Source organism: Chenopodium album, chromosome 18, assembly GCF_948465745.1.
Source record: "Chenopodium album chromosome 18, dcCheAlbu1.1, whole genome shotgun sequence".
Lineage (NCBI taxonomy): Eukaryota > Viridiplantae > Streptophyta > Magnoliopsida > Caryophyllales > Amaranthaceae > Chenopodium > Chenopodium album.
The window spans coordinates 7,557,662-7,570,843 of NC_137851.1; the positions used below are offsets into that span (position 1 = coordinate 7,557,662).

At 32.0% G+C, this 13,182-nt stretch overlaps 1 protein-coding gene across 4 annotated transcripts in view; it reads left to right on the forward strand.

Annotated features, from left to right (window-relative positions):
• The first annotated feature begins 4,392 nt into the window (after positions 1-4,392).
• Positions 4,393-13,182, forward strand: part of LOC145591375 (uncharacterized) — a 36,608-nt gene continuing 27,818 nt past the window's right edge. For 2 of the 4 annotated variants that reach the window (XM_081647810.1, XM_081647811.1), the window contains exons 1-3: positions 4,393-7,291; positions 7,540-7,938; positions 8,660-9,747. In XM_081647810.1, coding sequence (XP_081503936.1) covers positions 4,414-7,291; positions 7,540-7,938; positions 8,660-8,673 — 3,291 coding nt within the window. In that variant the 5' untranslated portion in view covers positions 4,393-4,413 and the 3' untranslated portion in view covers positions 8,674-9,747. The remainder of the gene's footprint in view (positions 7,292-7,539; positions 7,939-8,659; positions 9,748-13,182) is intronic. The other 2 variants (XM_081647812.1, XM_081647814.1) reach the window with 1 other exon arrangement.

Consider the following 13,182-nt stretch of genomic DNA (forward strand, 5'->3'; position numbering starts at 1 on the left):
CTTTATTTATTTAGACTCGAAATTTGTGTAAACAATAGTTTGGGGAAAACAATTGGGGACAAAGGGAGTAGTCTTCTTCATTCCACAATTTACATGTAAAAATGTACTAAAAAACGACGAAAGAAACGCAATTTAAAATTGAAATCAAAGTTCAACAATAGCAAAATCAAATAAATTATACTGATATTCCATAAAGCAATTCAAAAACGTATTTGCAGTGTAAAGGGAAGGGAAATCGGAGGATAGAGCTTCAAGAACATCGTGATTTAACACATCATAGGTGTTAAAAATGATAGCGGATCCTTGTTTTTATCTTGCTAATTAGCCGTGGAATGTAATTGACCATAAAGTCATTAGGGTCTATAGTTCTTATAAAATTTGGGAGAAGTGAGAGAAATTGTGAGCAGAAGTGAGAGAAATTTGGGTGAGAAATAAAGAGGAAAGAAATACAAGAGTGAAATTGAAGAACAAAGAATTATTTATATAAAAAAAAAAAAATAAGTGTAATCAATAGAATTGGACAATTATACTATTATAGATTTAGTCTAAAAATTAGTGCTTTAATTGTTGAGCAAATTCAAGTTTATCAATTTGATAAAGAAGATTTGTTAATCAAAGGGTATATTGGACTATTTAATCATAAATAGTAAGGATAATTTTGTCAATTTATATTTTTGTCCGAAAACTCAAGTAACGTTAGTAGTCTTGCCGTTGGTCAAAGTTCATAAAATCATAAAATTATTTTTTACCACCAAAATTTAACAATTGTTTATGATATTCATGGTTCCGATTCTTATTGTGATTATTATGATGATAGTGACAGTGATTCTAAGGATAAAAAGACCAAAAAGAAATCAACTATGGTGAGAATACAAGATATTTAAAACATTGTTATCTGTTTTCAAGAGTTCCTTACCCAGTGAAGTTGAGTTTGTTGGCAATTACATTTGTGTATCGAGTAATGGTCCTCAAGTTGGATTGATTGTAACTTCCAATAATCGAAATCCTACATCACAGTGACACAATGCAACACGAGTGCTTTTGGTATGAAAACTAACGGATTCAATGAATGGAAGACAAGTCTAATTCCGATCCTTTGGTCATACATCTCCATCATAGCTCCTAACTTGAGCTTGATTATTTTCCTTGGTATCTGTAATGTGATGAAATACAAAGCCTTTCTAAAACTGATGACTGTATTAGCAGATAACAATTCCTATTGTCTAAGAATATGTATGTTTAAACTAACTTACGATGAGTAGAATGGTTATTTGTCAAATAATTCCTCTAATTCTTTAACTTTCATTGTAATTGGTTATTTGTCAAATAATTCCTCTAATATTTTCATACTAATTTAAGTATGAAAATATGGGTAATTATCTTATCTTTGGTTGTCTTTCATTTTTTATTTTTTAGGAAATTTTGCAAAAAAACCTATCTTTTATGAGTGATTTCTTTGCAAGAAACCACCTTATAATTTATTAATTAATTTAGGAAATTTTGCAAAAAAAAAACCACCTTTTAAATCTTATTTTTTGTATAAAACCACCTTTTTAAAAAAATGTTGCAAAAGACCACCAATTGTAAATTTTTTGTTGCAAATTACCACCATTTCAATGTTAAACAATATAAATTTGGCTTTAAAAGTGGTACTTTGCAACAAAAATTTTAAAATTGATGGTCTTTTGTAACATTTTTTATAAAAGTTGGTTATATGCAAAAAAAAAGATTTAAAATATGGTTTTTTGCAAAATTTCCATTAAGTTATATATATATGAAAAGAGGGTCATTCGACCTTATTTCCCGGCGTTGACCCGACCACATGCGAGGCATGTGACTTCATAAAACCACTTTCCAACTATGCCAACCACAAGAATGCCACCAGAGAGAGCTGTTTCGCTGGTGGTAGGGTGGGTAAGGCGGTTTCGGTGAGGTGGGTTAGGAGGTTTTGGTGGCGTTCTTGTGGTTGGTAGGTGTAGTTGGAGAGTGGCTTTAAGAGGTCACGTGTCTCGCACGTGGTTAGGTCAACACCGAAAAATAAGGTCAAATCCTCTTTTCCGTCCAAAGGTGTGTCATTGCAAAAAAAAAAAAAAAAAAAAAAAAAAAAATAAGGTATGTCATTGTACAAAAATTATAAGGTGGTTTCTTTAAAAAAAAAACCCTTATAAAAGTTTTTTTTTTTTGCAAAATTTCCCTTAAAAATAAATGTTTATTCAGATGGGATATATATTGTCTCTACTCTTATATACTAAAAGTGAGTTAGTTACATGTATAATTAATGACACTAAAAAATTAGAAAATTTCAAATGGCCGCCTTGTATAATAATCCATGAAAATGAATGCACTCAAGTGATCTTGACACATGCAAGTTGAGACAAAGACCTTGACACAAGTGACCTGAAGGTGAAGGCATAGACTTAATGAGTCATTTGTAGTTTTATTAAGTCGAATCAAGCTGAAACTGTTAAAAGGATGTCTCCCTCAATCTTTGTACCAGTAATAGGCCTCTCATCTGTCAAATTTGCCAAAGAATAATCAATACGAGTGTTAGATGAGATCAAAATTCCTAGTGTTTTCCATCTTCGTTCACTACTCAAAAAACACATCATAAAATGGAAATTTACAAACTATGCCTTGGACGACTCAAGGAATTACAGAATGTAGGATCCTACTATGTTTCGGGTATGAATTTCATGAAGTAGATACAACTTCTATATACCGGACATATCTGGTCACTTTGTTGAATGTTTAGTTTTGCGTCTGCTGTCCCGCCTTCCTTGTTGAGATGTTATCCATACTGGTATTTGCTATACATGTGAGTATGTCTATCAGCACATATTCTGACTTCTGAGAGTATTGATCAATCATCACTACTCGAGTAATTTTATTGACATAATATCATTTATATTAACCCTTTTGGTGAAAGTGAAACTTCAACTATGGCAAAGATCTTAACAGAGTTTTTGCATCTAACTTTTATATATATATATATTTTTTTATTGCTTACTCATCAATTAATCTATGTGCTACCTCTAATTAGTTTTTTTGTGTTACGATTAGTGAATAATATCATCATATGACAATTGAGTCATATATTGGTATTCTTAAATTTTGAATGGGATGTAATTACAGGTAAAGTGTGAAAATATACTCGGGATCAATAATATAATTGACCTAGTTACTAACAATGTCCAGATTAGTCAGTAATTAATTTAATTTTCTGCTTCAACATAAACTAAACATTGATAAGAATTTTAAACTAAACATCATTTAATAACCCCTTCTTACTAGTACTTTTTTTTGTTTCATTTCAAGATTTGTAAATGTTTATCTTTTTACCTTATGTATTGTCCCATTTGTGATACCCGCTTAATATCGTACTCACTCACCATTACAATATTTCAAAATTATTTCATAAATACCATTTAAGAAAAAAAAAAAAAGTCATTTTCACACTGTCTACTCATTTTCTTTGTAACTTGGCAAGTATTGCTATTAGTTGTATGAAAAATTTTAGGGCTTGTTTGGTTACACAAAAAAATGGTGAGAGTGAAAAATCATGAGAATTTGAAAATGCGTGAGTTGTTTGGTTGACAATAAAAAAGTATAACAGTGTGTTTGGATAGAAGGAAATGGAAGGAAAAGAAGGGGAGGGAAATAAAGCGATGTGATATCTTTCATTTGGATAACAAATGAGGAAGCAAGGAAATTGGACGGGAGAGAATGGAGGGATTCAATTGTAGGAAAATTATCCCTCCAACAATGGAGAGATTTGGAAGGAAAACTCACCATTCTTCTCTCCCCTCCCTTTCCCTCCCCTTCTTTTTCGATCCTTCCTCTAATGTTATCCAAACACACTGCTAATGAGGGAATTGCAAATTCATGGAAATTGTGACTTCCCACAAAAAATGGGAAGTTAATTACCTAACCCCCTTAGGTAAGTCAAACTTCCCATGATTTGCAACTTTCCTCATGCCAACCAAACAACTTTATACAATTCCCATGATTTTGATGGAGGAATTTAATTCCCATAAAATACAAATTCCTATGGGAAGTAATTTTCCATAGCATTCAAATGACACCTAAGTAACAAAAGGAGTATTTGATCATTTTATTAGGTACAAATAATCATGCCATATAAATAATAGCTGCTTGAATAAAAATTTCATAAATATGAAGTAGGACTTTTAACTTTTCAAAAAAAAATCTAGCCATTTACTTATACTAGTATTATTTTTGACAAGGACATTTCCTGTGTTATTGTCATAATAATAATAATAATAATAATAATAAAAAAAAGACAATTGTTATGCGTGGAGAAGGGGAATTTAAAAATCTATATAATGAGGTGAATTAAAGCCAGAAACCACCTCAAAAACAAAAACTGAAAAGAAAGAAATTAAAACAAACAAAATGAAACCACTTCATCCTCTGTTTTTCATACAACCAGCCCTTTCTTTGTTTCTTGTTGTGTTAACAATGCAACAACTCACAACAGTTTATACCCTCGATAGCACTAATTATGGAGGTAACGAAACTGATTATACAGCATTGTTAGCAATCAAGAGCAAACTTATCGATCATAGTGTTGATAGTGTTTTAAGCTCTTGGAATCACTCTCATCACCATTGTTTTTGGGATGGTGTGACTTGTGAGCACAGACATAATACAGTGATTTCGTTATCGCTAACCGGAAATTTTTTAGGAGGAACCATATCTCCCTTCATTGGTAACTTGAGCAACCTGAAAATGATAGCGTTTGGCAATACGGGTTTGCATGGTCATATTCCCCCTGAAGTTGGTCGTTTGTTGAAGCTGCAATCACTAGATTTGTCTAATAATCAACTACAGGGGGAGCTTCCGATGGGATTAGGCGCGTTGTCCAACCTCAAATACCTCTGGGTTTACTCAAACAAACTCTCTGGATCTCTCTTCCAAGTGATACGAAATCTTACTAGGTTGGTTGTGGTTCAAGGTCAAGACAATGGGTTTACGGGAACTATTCCTACGAGCATTTCGAGGGTGAGTAGCCTAATTTGTTTGAACATCTCATCAAATCAAGTGTCAGGTATAATTCCACCATCCATTTCTAACCTGTCCTCGCTTGAGTTATTGGACTTGTCTAAAAATCAACTACATGGGGAGTTTCCGGTGGAATTAGGAGCGTTGTCCAACCTCATACGGTTGTTGGTTTCCTCTAATAAAATCTCTAGTATGATTCCTTCTTCCATTTCTAACCTTTCCTCTCTTGAATATTTAGACTTGTCTAAGAACCAACTACATGGGAAACTTCCGATGGAATTAGGAGCATTGCCTCGCCTCATATTTCTTAATCTTTTCTGCAATAGTTTAACTGGTTTGATTCCCCCATCCATCTTCAACCTCTCCTCCCTTGAAGTAATATATTTGGCTTTCAACCAACTACATGGAAGATTACCACTTACAGCTTCACTTCCTCACTTAAAATCTCTTCTACTTTTCAGCAACCATCTTTCAGGCCCATTACCAATGTACTTGTCAAACCTCACATGTCTTGAAAATATTGAGTTTGGTAGAAACAACTTAAAAGGTAACATGTCCAATTTTGATTTTGGACACCTTCATAGCCTGAAAAAGCTAATCCTCCATGCCAATAGTTTTGAAGGTGACATCTCTTTTATAACTACATTGGTTAATTGTAGAAAATTGTATCATCTATCATTGGGACACAATTACTTCACAGGATTACTACCAAGAGTAGTAGTCAATCTTACCACTACTTTAACATGGCTTGATATTAGTCAAAATTTAATAAGTGGAGAATTTCCTAAAGATATTAGTAATCTCATCAACCTTAGGATCATATACATGGATTCAATTGGCCTCACTAGAACCATCCCTCAAGATCTTGGAAAGCTTCAAAAGCTAGAGCAATTATATCTCAATAACAACAAATTGACCGGTGAAATTCCTATTTCAATAGCAAATTTACCATATTTGAGCATACTAAGCTTATCATATAACAATTTGGAAGGCAGCATACCTCCAAGCCTTGGTAATTGCAAAAACCTATTGTCTTTGTATCTATCCAATAATAATTTCAATGGACCCTTGCCTAAGAATCTCTTTGCAGGATCTGCCAAGTTTGTTAAATTACATTTATCTTATAATAAATTAGAAGGGCCCATGCCTGTTGAGATCAGCAAGCAAGTTAGTATAGTAGAACTTGGTTTGTCTGGAAATAAACTGATAGGATTAATTCCAGATGTCTTTAACTACTTACCTGAACTTGTAAGATTGGATTTGAGTGACAATGTGTTTAGTGGTTCAATTCCTCCTACATTCACCTTTTTGAAAAGTCTCTCAGTAGTGGATCTTTCCAAGAACAATCTTTCTGGCACCATTCCTCAATGTTTTTCTACCTTTCCCATCATGTACCTTAACTTATCTTACAACGATTTTGAGGGAAGTGTTCCAACTAAAGGAGTTTTTGCGAATGCAAGTGCAATATCTCTCAATGGCAATAGTAGGCTCTGTGGTGGAATTTGGGAGCTACATCTAACAAGATGTGTGGAGAAAAATGGGAAGAAAAGAAGAATGTCTCATGCTCTCAAGCTCACATTTATGATAACATGTGCATGCGTCGGGGTATTGGTCATGGCCACATGCATATGGCTCTACTTGAAACGTCGTAGCAAGAAGGGGAAATCTAGCTCATTGGGCGCACTACAGAAGGAGTCATTCTTGAAAGTGTCCTACGACATGCTACTCAAAGCAACCGATGGATTTTCTTCAAGAAATCTACTTGGCTCGGGTACTTTTGGCTCTGTGTTTAAAGGGATGCTTGATGGAAAGGCGGTTGCCATTAAAGTACTCAACTTGCAACAAAGAGGTGGGTCTAAGAGTTTCATGACAGAGTGTGAGGCATTGAGGAATATCCGTCATCGTAATTTGGTTGGGATACTGACAGCTTGCTCAAGTATGGATTTCCAGAGAAATGATTTCAAAGCTCTTGTTTATGAGTTAATGCCCAATGGAAGTGTTGAGAGATGGCTACACGAAAATGGAAATCTAAGCCTTCTCCAAAGGTTGGATATAGCCATTGATGTGGCCCATGCTATAAATTATCTCCATTGTGAGTGTGGCAGCCAGATTGTGCATTGCGACCTAAAACCGAGCAACATATTGCTTGACAATGACATGGTTGCACGCGTAGCAGATTTTGGGTTAGCAAAGGTTCTTGATCCACCCGTGCACCCAAATCAAAGCAGTTCAATTGGCATTAAGGGAACTGTTGGTTATGCTGCTCCAGGTAATTAATACTTCCTCCGTTCCTTATTATTTGACCCGTTTTGACTTTTACACTATTCACCACCCCTCCTTTGACCGTCGTCTTTTGTGAATAATATGTAAGAAAAAATATATTCATGTATGATCTTTTTGGATTCGTCTCAATAAGTACTATCATAATATATAACTTTAATAATTTTTACTTATGGAGAATTTAAGTATTATTATTATTATTATTGCATTCCTTGACGAAAAATTTCCATCTTTAAGAGTATGGCTTGGGAAATGAAGCATCTTTTGAGGCTGATCTCTACAGCTATGGAATTCTACTTCTTGAGCTAATGACTCGAAAGAGACCCATCGACCATATGTTTAATGAAGACTTCAACCTCCATATGTATGCAAAGGCAGCATTACCTGACCAAGTGTTGCAAATTGTTGACTCAACACTTTTGGAGGATAAAAATGACGAATTAGATGAAACAAGACCACGAACTCAAGTAATGCTTCAAAAAAGAGAGGAGTGCATGGTGTTTGTCATTAAGATTGGAGTTGCTTGCTCAAGTCAATTGCCAAACGATCGAATGAAGATAAGGGAAGTCATAAGCGAGCTACAACATGCTAGAAACATTCTATGCAAGCCTAAATGTAGGCGCAACTTGCAAAGAGGTATACTAATATAAAACTTGTCAAATCAACTATTTATCTTGTCAATGAACTAGTATATAGGAGGGTTAACCGGTATATTCACATTTTTTTTTTTGAGTTTTTGTCGTTTTAATGGTACTTTTAATGTACCATTATCCTTACAGTGGTATTTTTAATATACTATTATACAGTACATGTAATTTATACTATTAGAGTATAAGTTGTTTCAATAGTACTATTTATATTATAGCCATTATAGGTAACACTGGTACAATATTTATACCACTAGAAAGAAAGAAAAAAATCATCACTCTTTTGTCTATACGGAGTAGGTGCTATTTACATGTCATGTACTCCCTCCGTTTTTAAATACTTGCTTCATTTCTCCATGCGTCCATGTGCGGAGTTTTATGAGAGATTAGAGAAAGTAATAAAATATAGAGGTAGTGGGATTTGTTGAAAATAAAAAAATTATAGAAAGCAAAAGTAGTGGAGGGGATTGGGGGAGAGAGAATGTATGTTGGGTCCACGTGAGAAAAATTAATTAAATATTGTAAAGGCTTTTCAAATAAGGAAATGGAGTAAGCATTTAAAAACGGTTGCAAAAGGAAAATGGAACAAGTATTTAAAAACAGAGGGAGTAAATAACAGGCTAACAGTTATGCGCCAATACTTAATCCGAATATAAAACCTTGTCTACTTAACTAGTACTATTGATGGTAATGTTAGTACCTGATTGCAGGCGCAAGTAATTGAGCATTGCACGAGATAATTGGCCTCGTCTTCCTAAATCCATAGCAATCCAAAGATTATGATAGCATCTTGGCGCTCTAGAGGTGGCCTGCTCGTGATTATACTAGAAATGATTTCTGTGTATCAACACAAATAAAGGTAGTTGATTTCAATTTCCTGTACGTGCATCCATGTAACTATTGTACTTTTTAACCTGTCCAAAAAAAAGGAAAAATGAAAAACCTATAATTGTACTTTTCCTAATAGTATAATCTATTCATGTTCCATGATTATGTTTATCTAGAAGGTTGAGTGATAAATTTGGAATTGCTGTATTTACGTTTAATTAACAGCTAAAATAAGTACTAGGAATCAAGTCAATTTTTAAGCAACTAATATTGATCATAAGCATTGAACTTTTAAAGGGATTCAATCCAGAGAAAGAAATAAAACATATGCTCTAGACGACTACTCCTTATTTCCATTATTAATTTTAGATGAAATTGTGTAAAAAGATCGATTAATTAAATACAGTTTTTTTTTTTTAAAAAAAAAAAAAAAAAAAAAATTTATGAAGATGAAATATAGTTACAAATGTAAAAATGATGAAACGTAGTGACTTGATAATACTTCTTAATTTTCCACACTATCAAACACATAGTTTAACTTCATTTAAGGAAGACAAAATTGATAATGACCTTAAATTCAATCCATATACTTGATGATAATTCCACATCATCACCACACATTAATAAATAATAATCCATTAAAATGAATGCACACAAGTGAACTTGAAACATGTAGAGACAACGACCTTGACACAAGTAACCTGAAGGTAAAGGCATAGACTTGATGAGTCATTTGTAGTTTTGTTAAGCTAAGTCAAGTCAAGCGGAATCCGTTAAAAGAACATCTCTCTCAATCTTTATATCAGTAGTAGGCTTCTCATCTCTCTAATTTGCCAAAGAATATTCAATACGAGTATTAGATGAGATCAAATTCCTAGTGTTTTCCATCTTCGTCCACTACTCGAAAAACAAGTCATAGATGGAAATTGACAACCTATACCTTGGACCCAAGAATACATATAAACTAAGGGTATGTTCTCTTCATCTTAATTTCAGTTCAGTTTAGTTCAATTCAGTCGTAATTTCCTTCTCTCATAAACAATTCATTTCGGTTCTATTAGTTTAGTTCAGTTCAGTTCAATTCAACACTAATCATTTCGGTTCAAATCAGCTTCGTTCTGTTCAATAAATGGTCAGAACAGACCCTAATACTGAAACAGTGCTATAAAGTCCGGTAATAATGACTAAGCTACTCTGATGTGTTTTGATCATTGCCATTCTATATAAGTTGAGCTTAAAGTTTTCCCTTTTGTAATCTAAGAAAATTCAGTGTGTTTCTTAAACTGATAAAGGTGTTAGCAGATAGCAATTCCTATTGTCTATGAATATGCATACTTTAACTAGCTTTACTACACGTAGAATGGTTATGGTTTACCTTTGGTTTTTTTATACTTCGTTTCTGTTAAAAAATTTGTTTACTGACTTTAAAACTTGTATTCTAATTGTGATCAGTTTATTTGGAATTAATTTCCTGACAAAGTGACAGGTGAAGTTTAAACAATGCATCTAACTTTCAAATGCAATGAAAATTGAATTATGTACGTGTTAAGCAATTATTTTTTTCCAATTTTTTCCAAATTTTTTTTTTTTTTGAAACAAATCCAATATTTTCCAAATTATGTGTTGACTACTTAGGCCTTGTTTAGTTTACCTTATAAAAAATATTTAATAATAATAATAATTTTAATTCAGTAAAACTATGTTCTGTTCAGTTCAGTTCAGTAAAATTCATTTATGTTTAATAAAAATAATTTCAGTTCAACGAAAATGAGTAACACTAAAGATGAAATATAATAGAGAATCAGTAAAAAAAATAATTTCAATTCACCAAAATCGATTTAAGTTCAGTAGTAATAATTTCAATTTAGTAAAAATAATTTAGGTTCAGTAAAATTAATTTCAGTTCAGCAAAAATAAGATGACATGAACGGGGCCTTATCCTCTAGTTTAAATTCTTAACACTGCCACGACCCATGGTTCTTTTGCAGGAGTACCAAATTGTTGATTAAAAAGTTAAGAAGGTGTTTGTTTGGAGGGATAGGATGAGGAAGACATGGATAAAAGGTTTCTCTTGTTTGTTTAGGGGGATAGGGATAACATAGGACAGGGGGATAGGGATAAAAATACAAGTTATTTCAAAATAATAAGACCATCTCCAATGGTGAGACTTGAGGGAGTTTTTTTTAGGAAAGAAAGAGTATTTTTTGCAAAGGTGTAGACACCCATTTGTGTCTCCCCAAAACCAAACCCAGTGATGAATACCTTTTGCATCGAATCATAATCTGATGAAGTGAAAGTGTAGAAAGTCTAGTGTTGTGGTTAGTTTCTACTAAAAAATCTTTCTTGCTGTTTTCGAAAATCTACTCTATTTTATGAAAATAGCCAATCCAGTTTAGTTTGGTCCATAACAAGGCTCCAATAATAGTGTAGTTAGATTGAGCTCAAAAAGAGCTTTCCAACGGTATATTATAAGCCCAATTCTGATGAATAATGAGGAAGTTATGACCAAATTACTAAACTAGGCCCAGTTTGGTTCTTATATGCGGTCCAATGATCTAAAGGAGGGCCTATTATGAATTATCATTTCTAATACAATTAGGATTGATTATAGTCTTCTAGAATCTTCTAGAAGGTTCTTTTGAATCCTAATGTGATTAGGATTGATAATTAGGTTTTATGAGTTGTATTTGGAATAAAAGAAGTGTTTTAAATGAAAGTATGTATTTTCGTTAGAAAATTTTAAGATATACAATATATATTTATTTGTTATTATATTGTTACTATTATTAGTTTTGTTATGATTCTACTATGGATGTAGATGAACTAGCTTTGAAACTAAAGATCACTACTAGAAATAGGCTAAATAGCGACGGATCGGTTCCGACGGACCTATTTTTCCGTCGCAACATTCAAAAATTCCGACGGATCATATATTCATATCAAAAATTATATAACTAATATATAAAGTTAAACTTCTAGTCAGGTCACGAAATAGTGACACTTGACATTCTAACTTTTCACCAAGTGTAATGCTTAGTGTCGCGCCACCTTGGATAGATTTAAATAGATTCATAAGATAAAAAAAGTTAGTTAAAAATTCTTTTTTCAATCAAATTAGGATAGAATTTTAGAATAAGATGGTTAGTTTAGAGTTTTATTTTCGATAAAATACCAAATAATAAACTTATAATTAGGCCACAAGACAACATTGTATAGCATTTTAACTTTTCCCCAAGTGTCGTACCGTGTTGGATAAATATAGATAGACTTTATAGAAAAAAAAAAAAAAGTTAATCTAGAATTCTATTTTCAATCGGTTAAATTGAATTATAATATAATTTTATCTTAAAATTCCATAAACAACCCGGGCATCGCATTAGGCACAAAACTAGTAAAAAATAACAACTATTGAAGTAGTGCTTTTTTTTTTTTTTATAAGAAAGCTAAGTGTGGTGCCTAAAAAATCTAAATAACTTGATAAAAAAAAAAAAAAAAATCAGTGATATCCTATTATATTTAAGTCTAATAATTATCTCAACAAAGATTTTTTTTTCTTTTCCAACCTTATACGTGTATTTAGTATTTCTATGTATGTGAAATTAGTCAAACCAAAAAAGTTGTATGTAATATGTATATGAATATTCAAAAAAAATATGTGACATATTATTATGTACAAGTAATATATATATTAATTTATATAATAGATACACCAATTTGGTGAAAAGGAAAATCTAATTAACATAATTTTACACCATACAATTATTTTAGGTAAAGATAAATGAAGACAAATTTTATCCAAAAAAATAACAAAAAAAATCCTCTATTCACGCCTAATTGACTGCAAGTTTTTTTTTTTTTTTTTCTTTTTTCTTTTTTGTTTTTCTTTTTATTTTTTACTCTATTTTATTTTAAATTTTTTGTACAGACTATTATATTTAGAGCTTCAAAGTTTTCATTAATGGTGATTATGATTAGACAAAATAACTAATACTATCAAGTACTCCATAATTTTAGACCATACAATTATTGTACATGAACATGATACATGAGTTTTGAATTAGTTTTTTTAGAAATTCCCTTGAGATGTGATTCAAATGAATTGACTAATTTGATTTTCTATGAAATAAAAATGCAGACATAATAATTGTGATAATTTGACATTGCTTTTACATGTTAACGTTTTTCATAGAGTTTGGTAATTTAGGGGACATTTTGGTGAAGGGTGAAGGTAAATAATGAAGTAAAAAATGGAGGTTCAATGTTAATGTTGACAATAGAGGTTAATAATAGAGATGAATCATGATGAAGGCTTAAGATTGTTTTTTTTTTTTTTTTTTTCAATTTGTAATACTTCTAATAATGTTTAAGTAATAGTATAATTTAATCAATATTACTTTTAGATTCT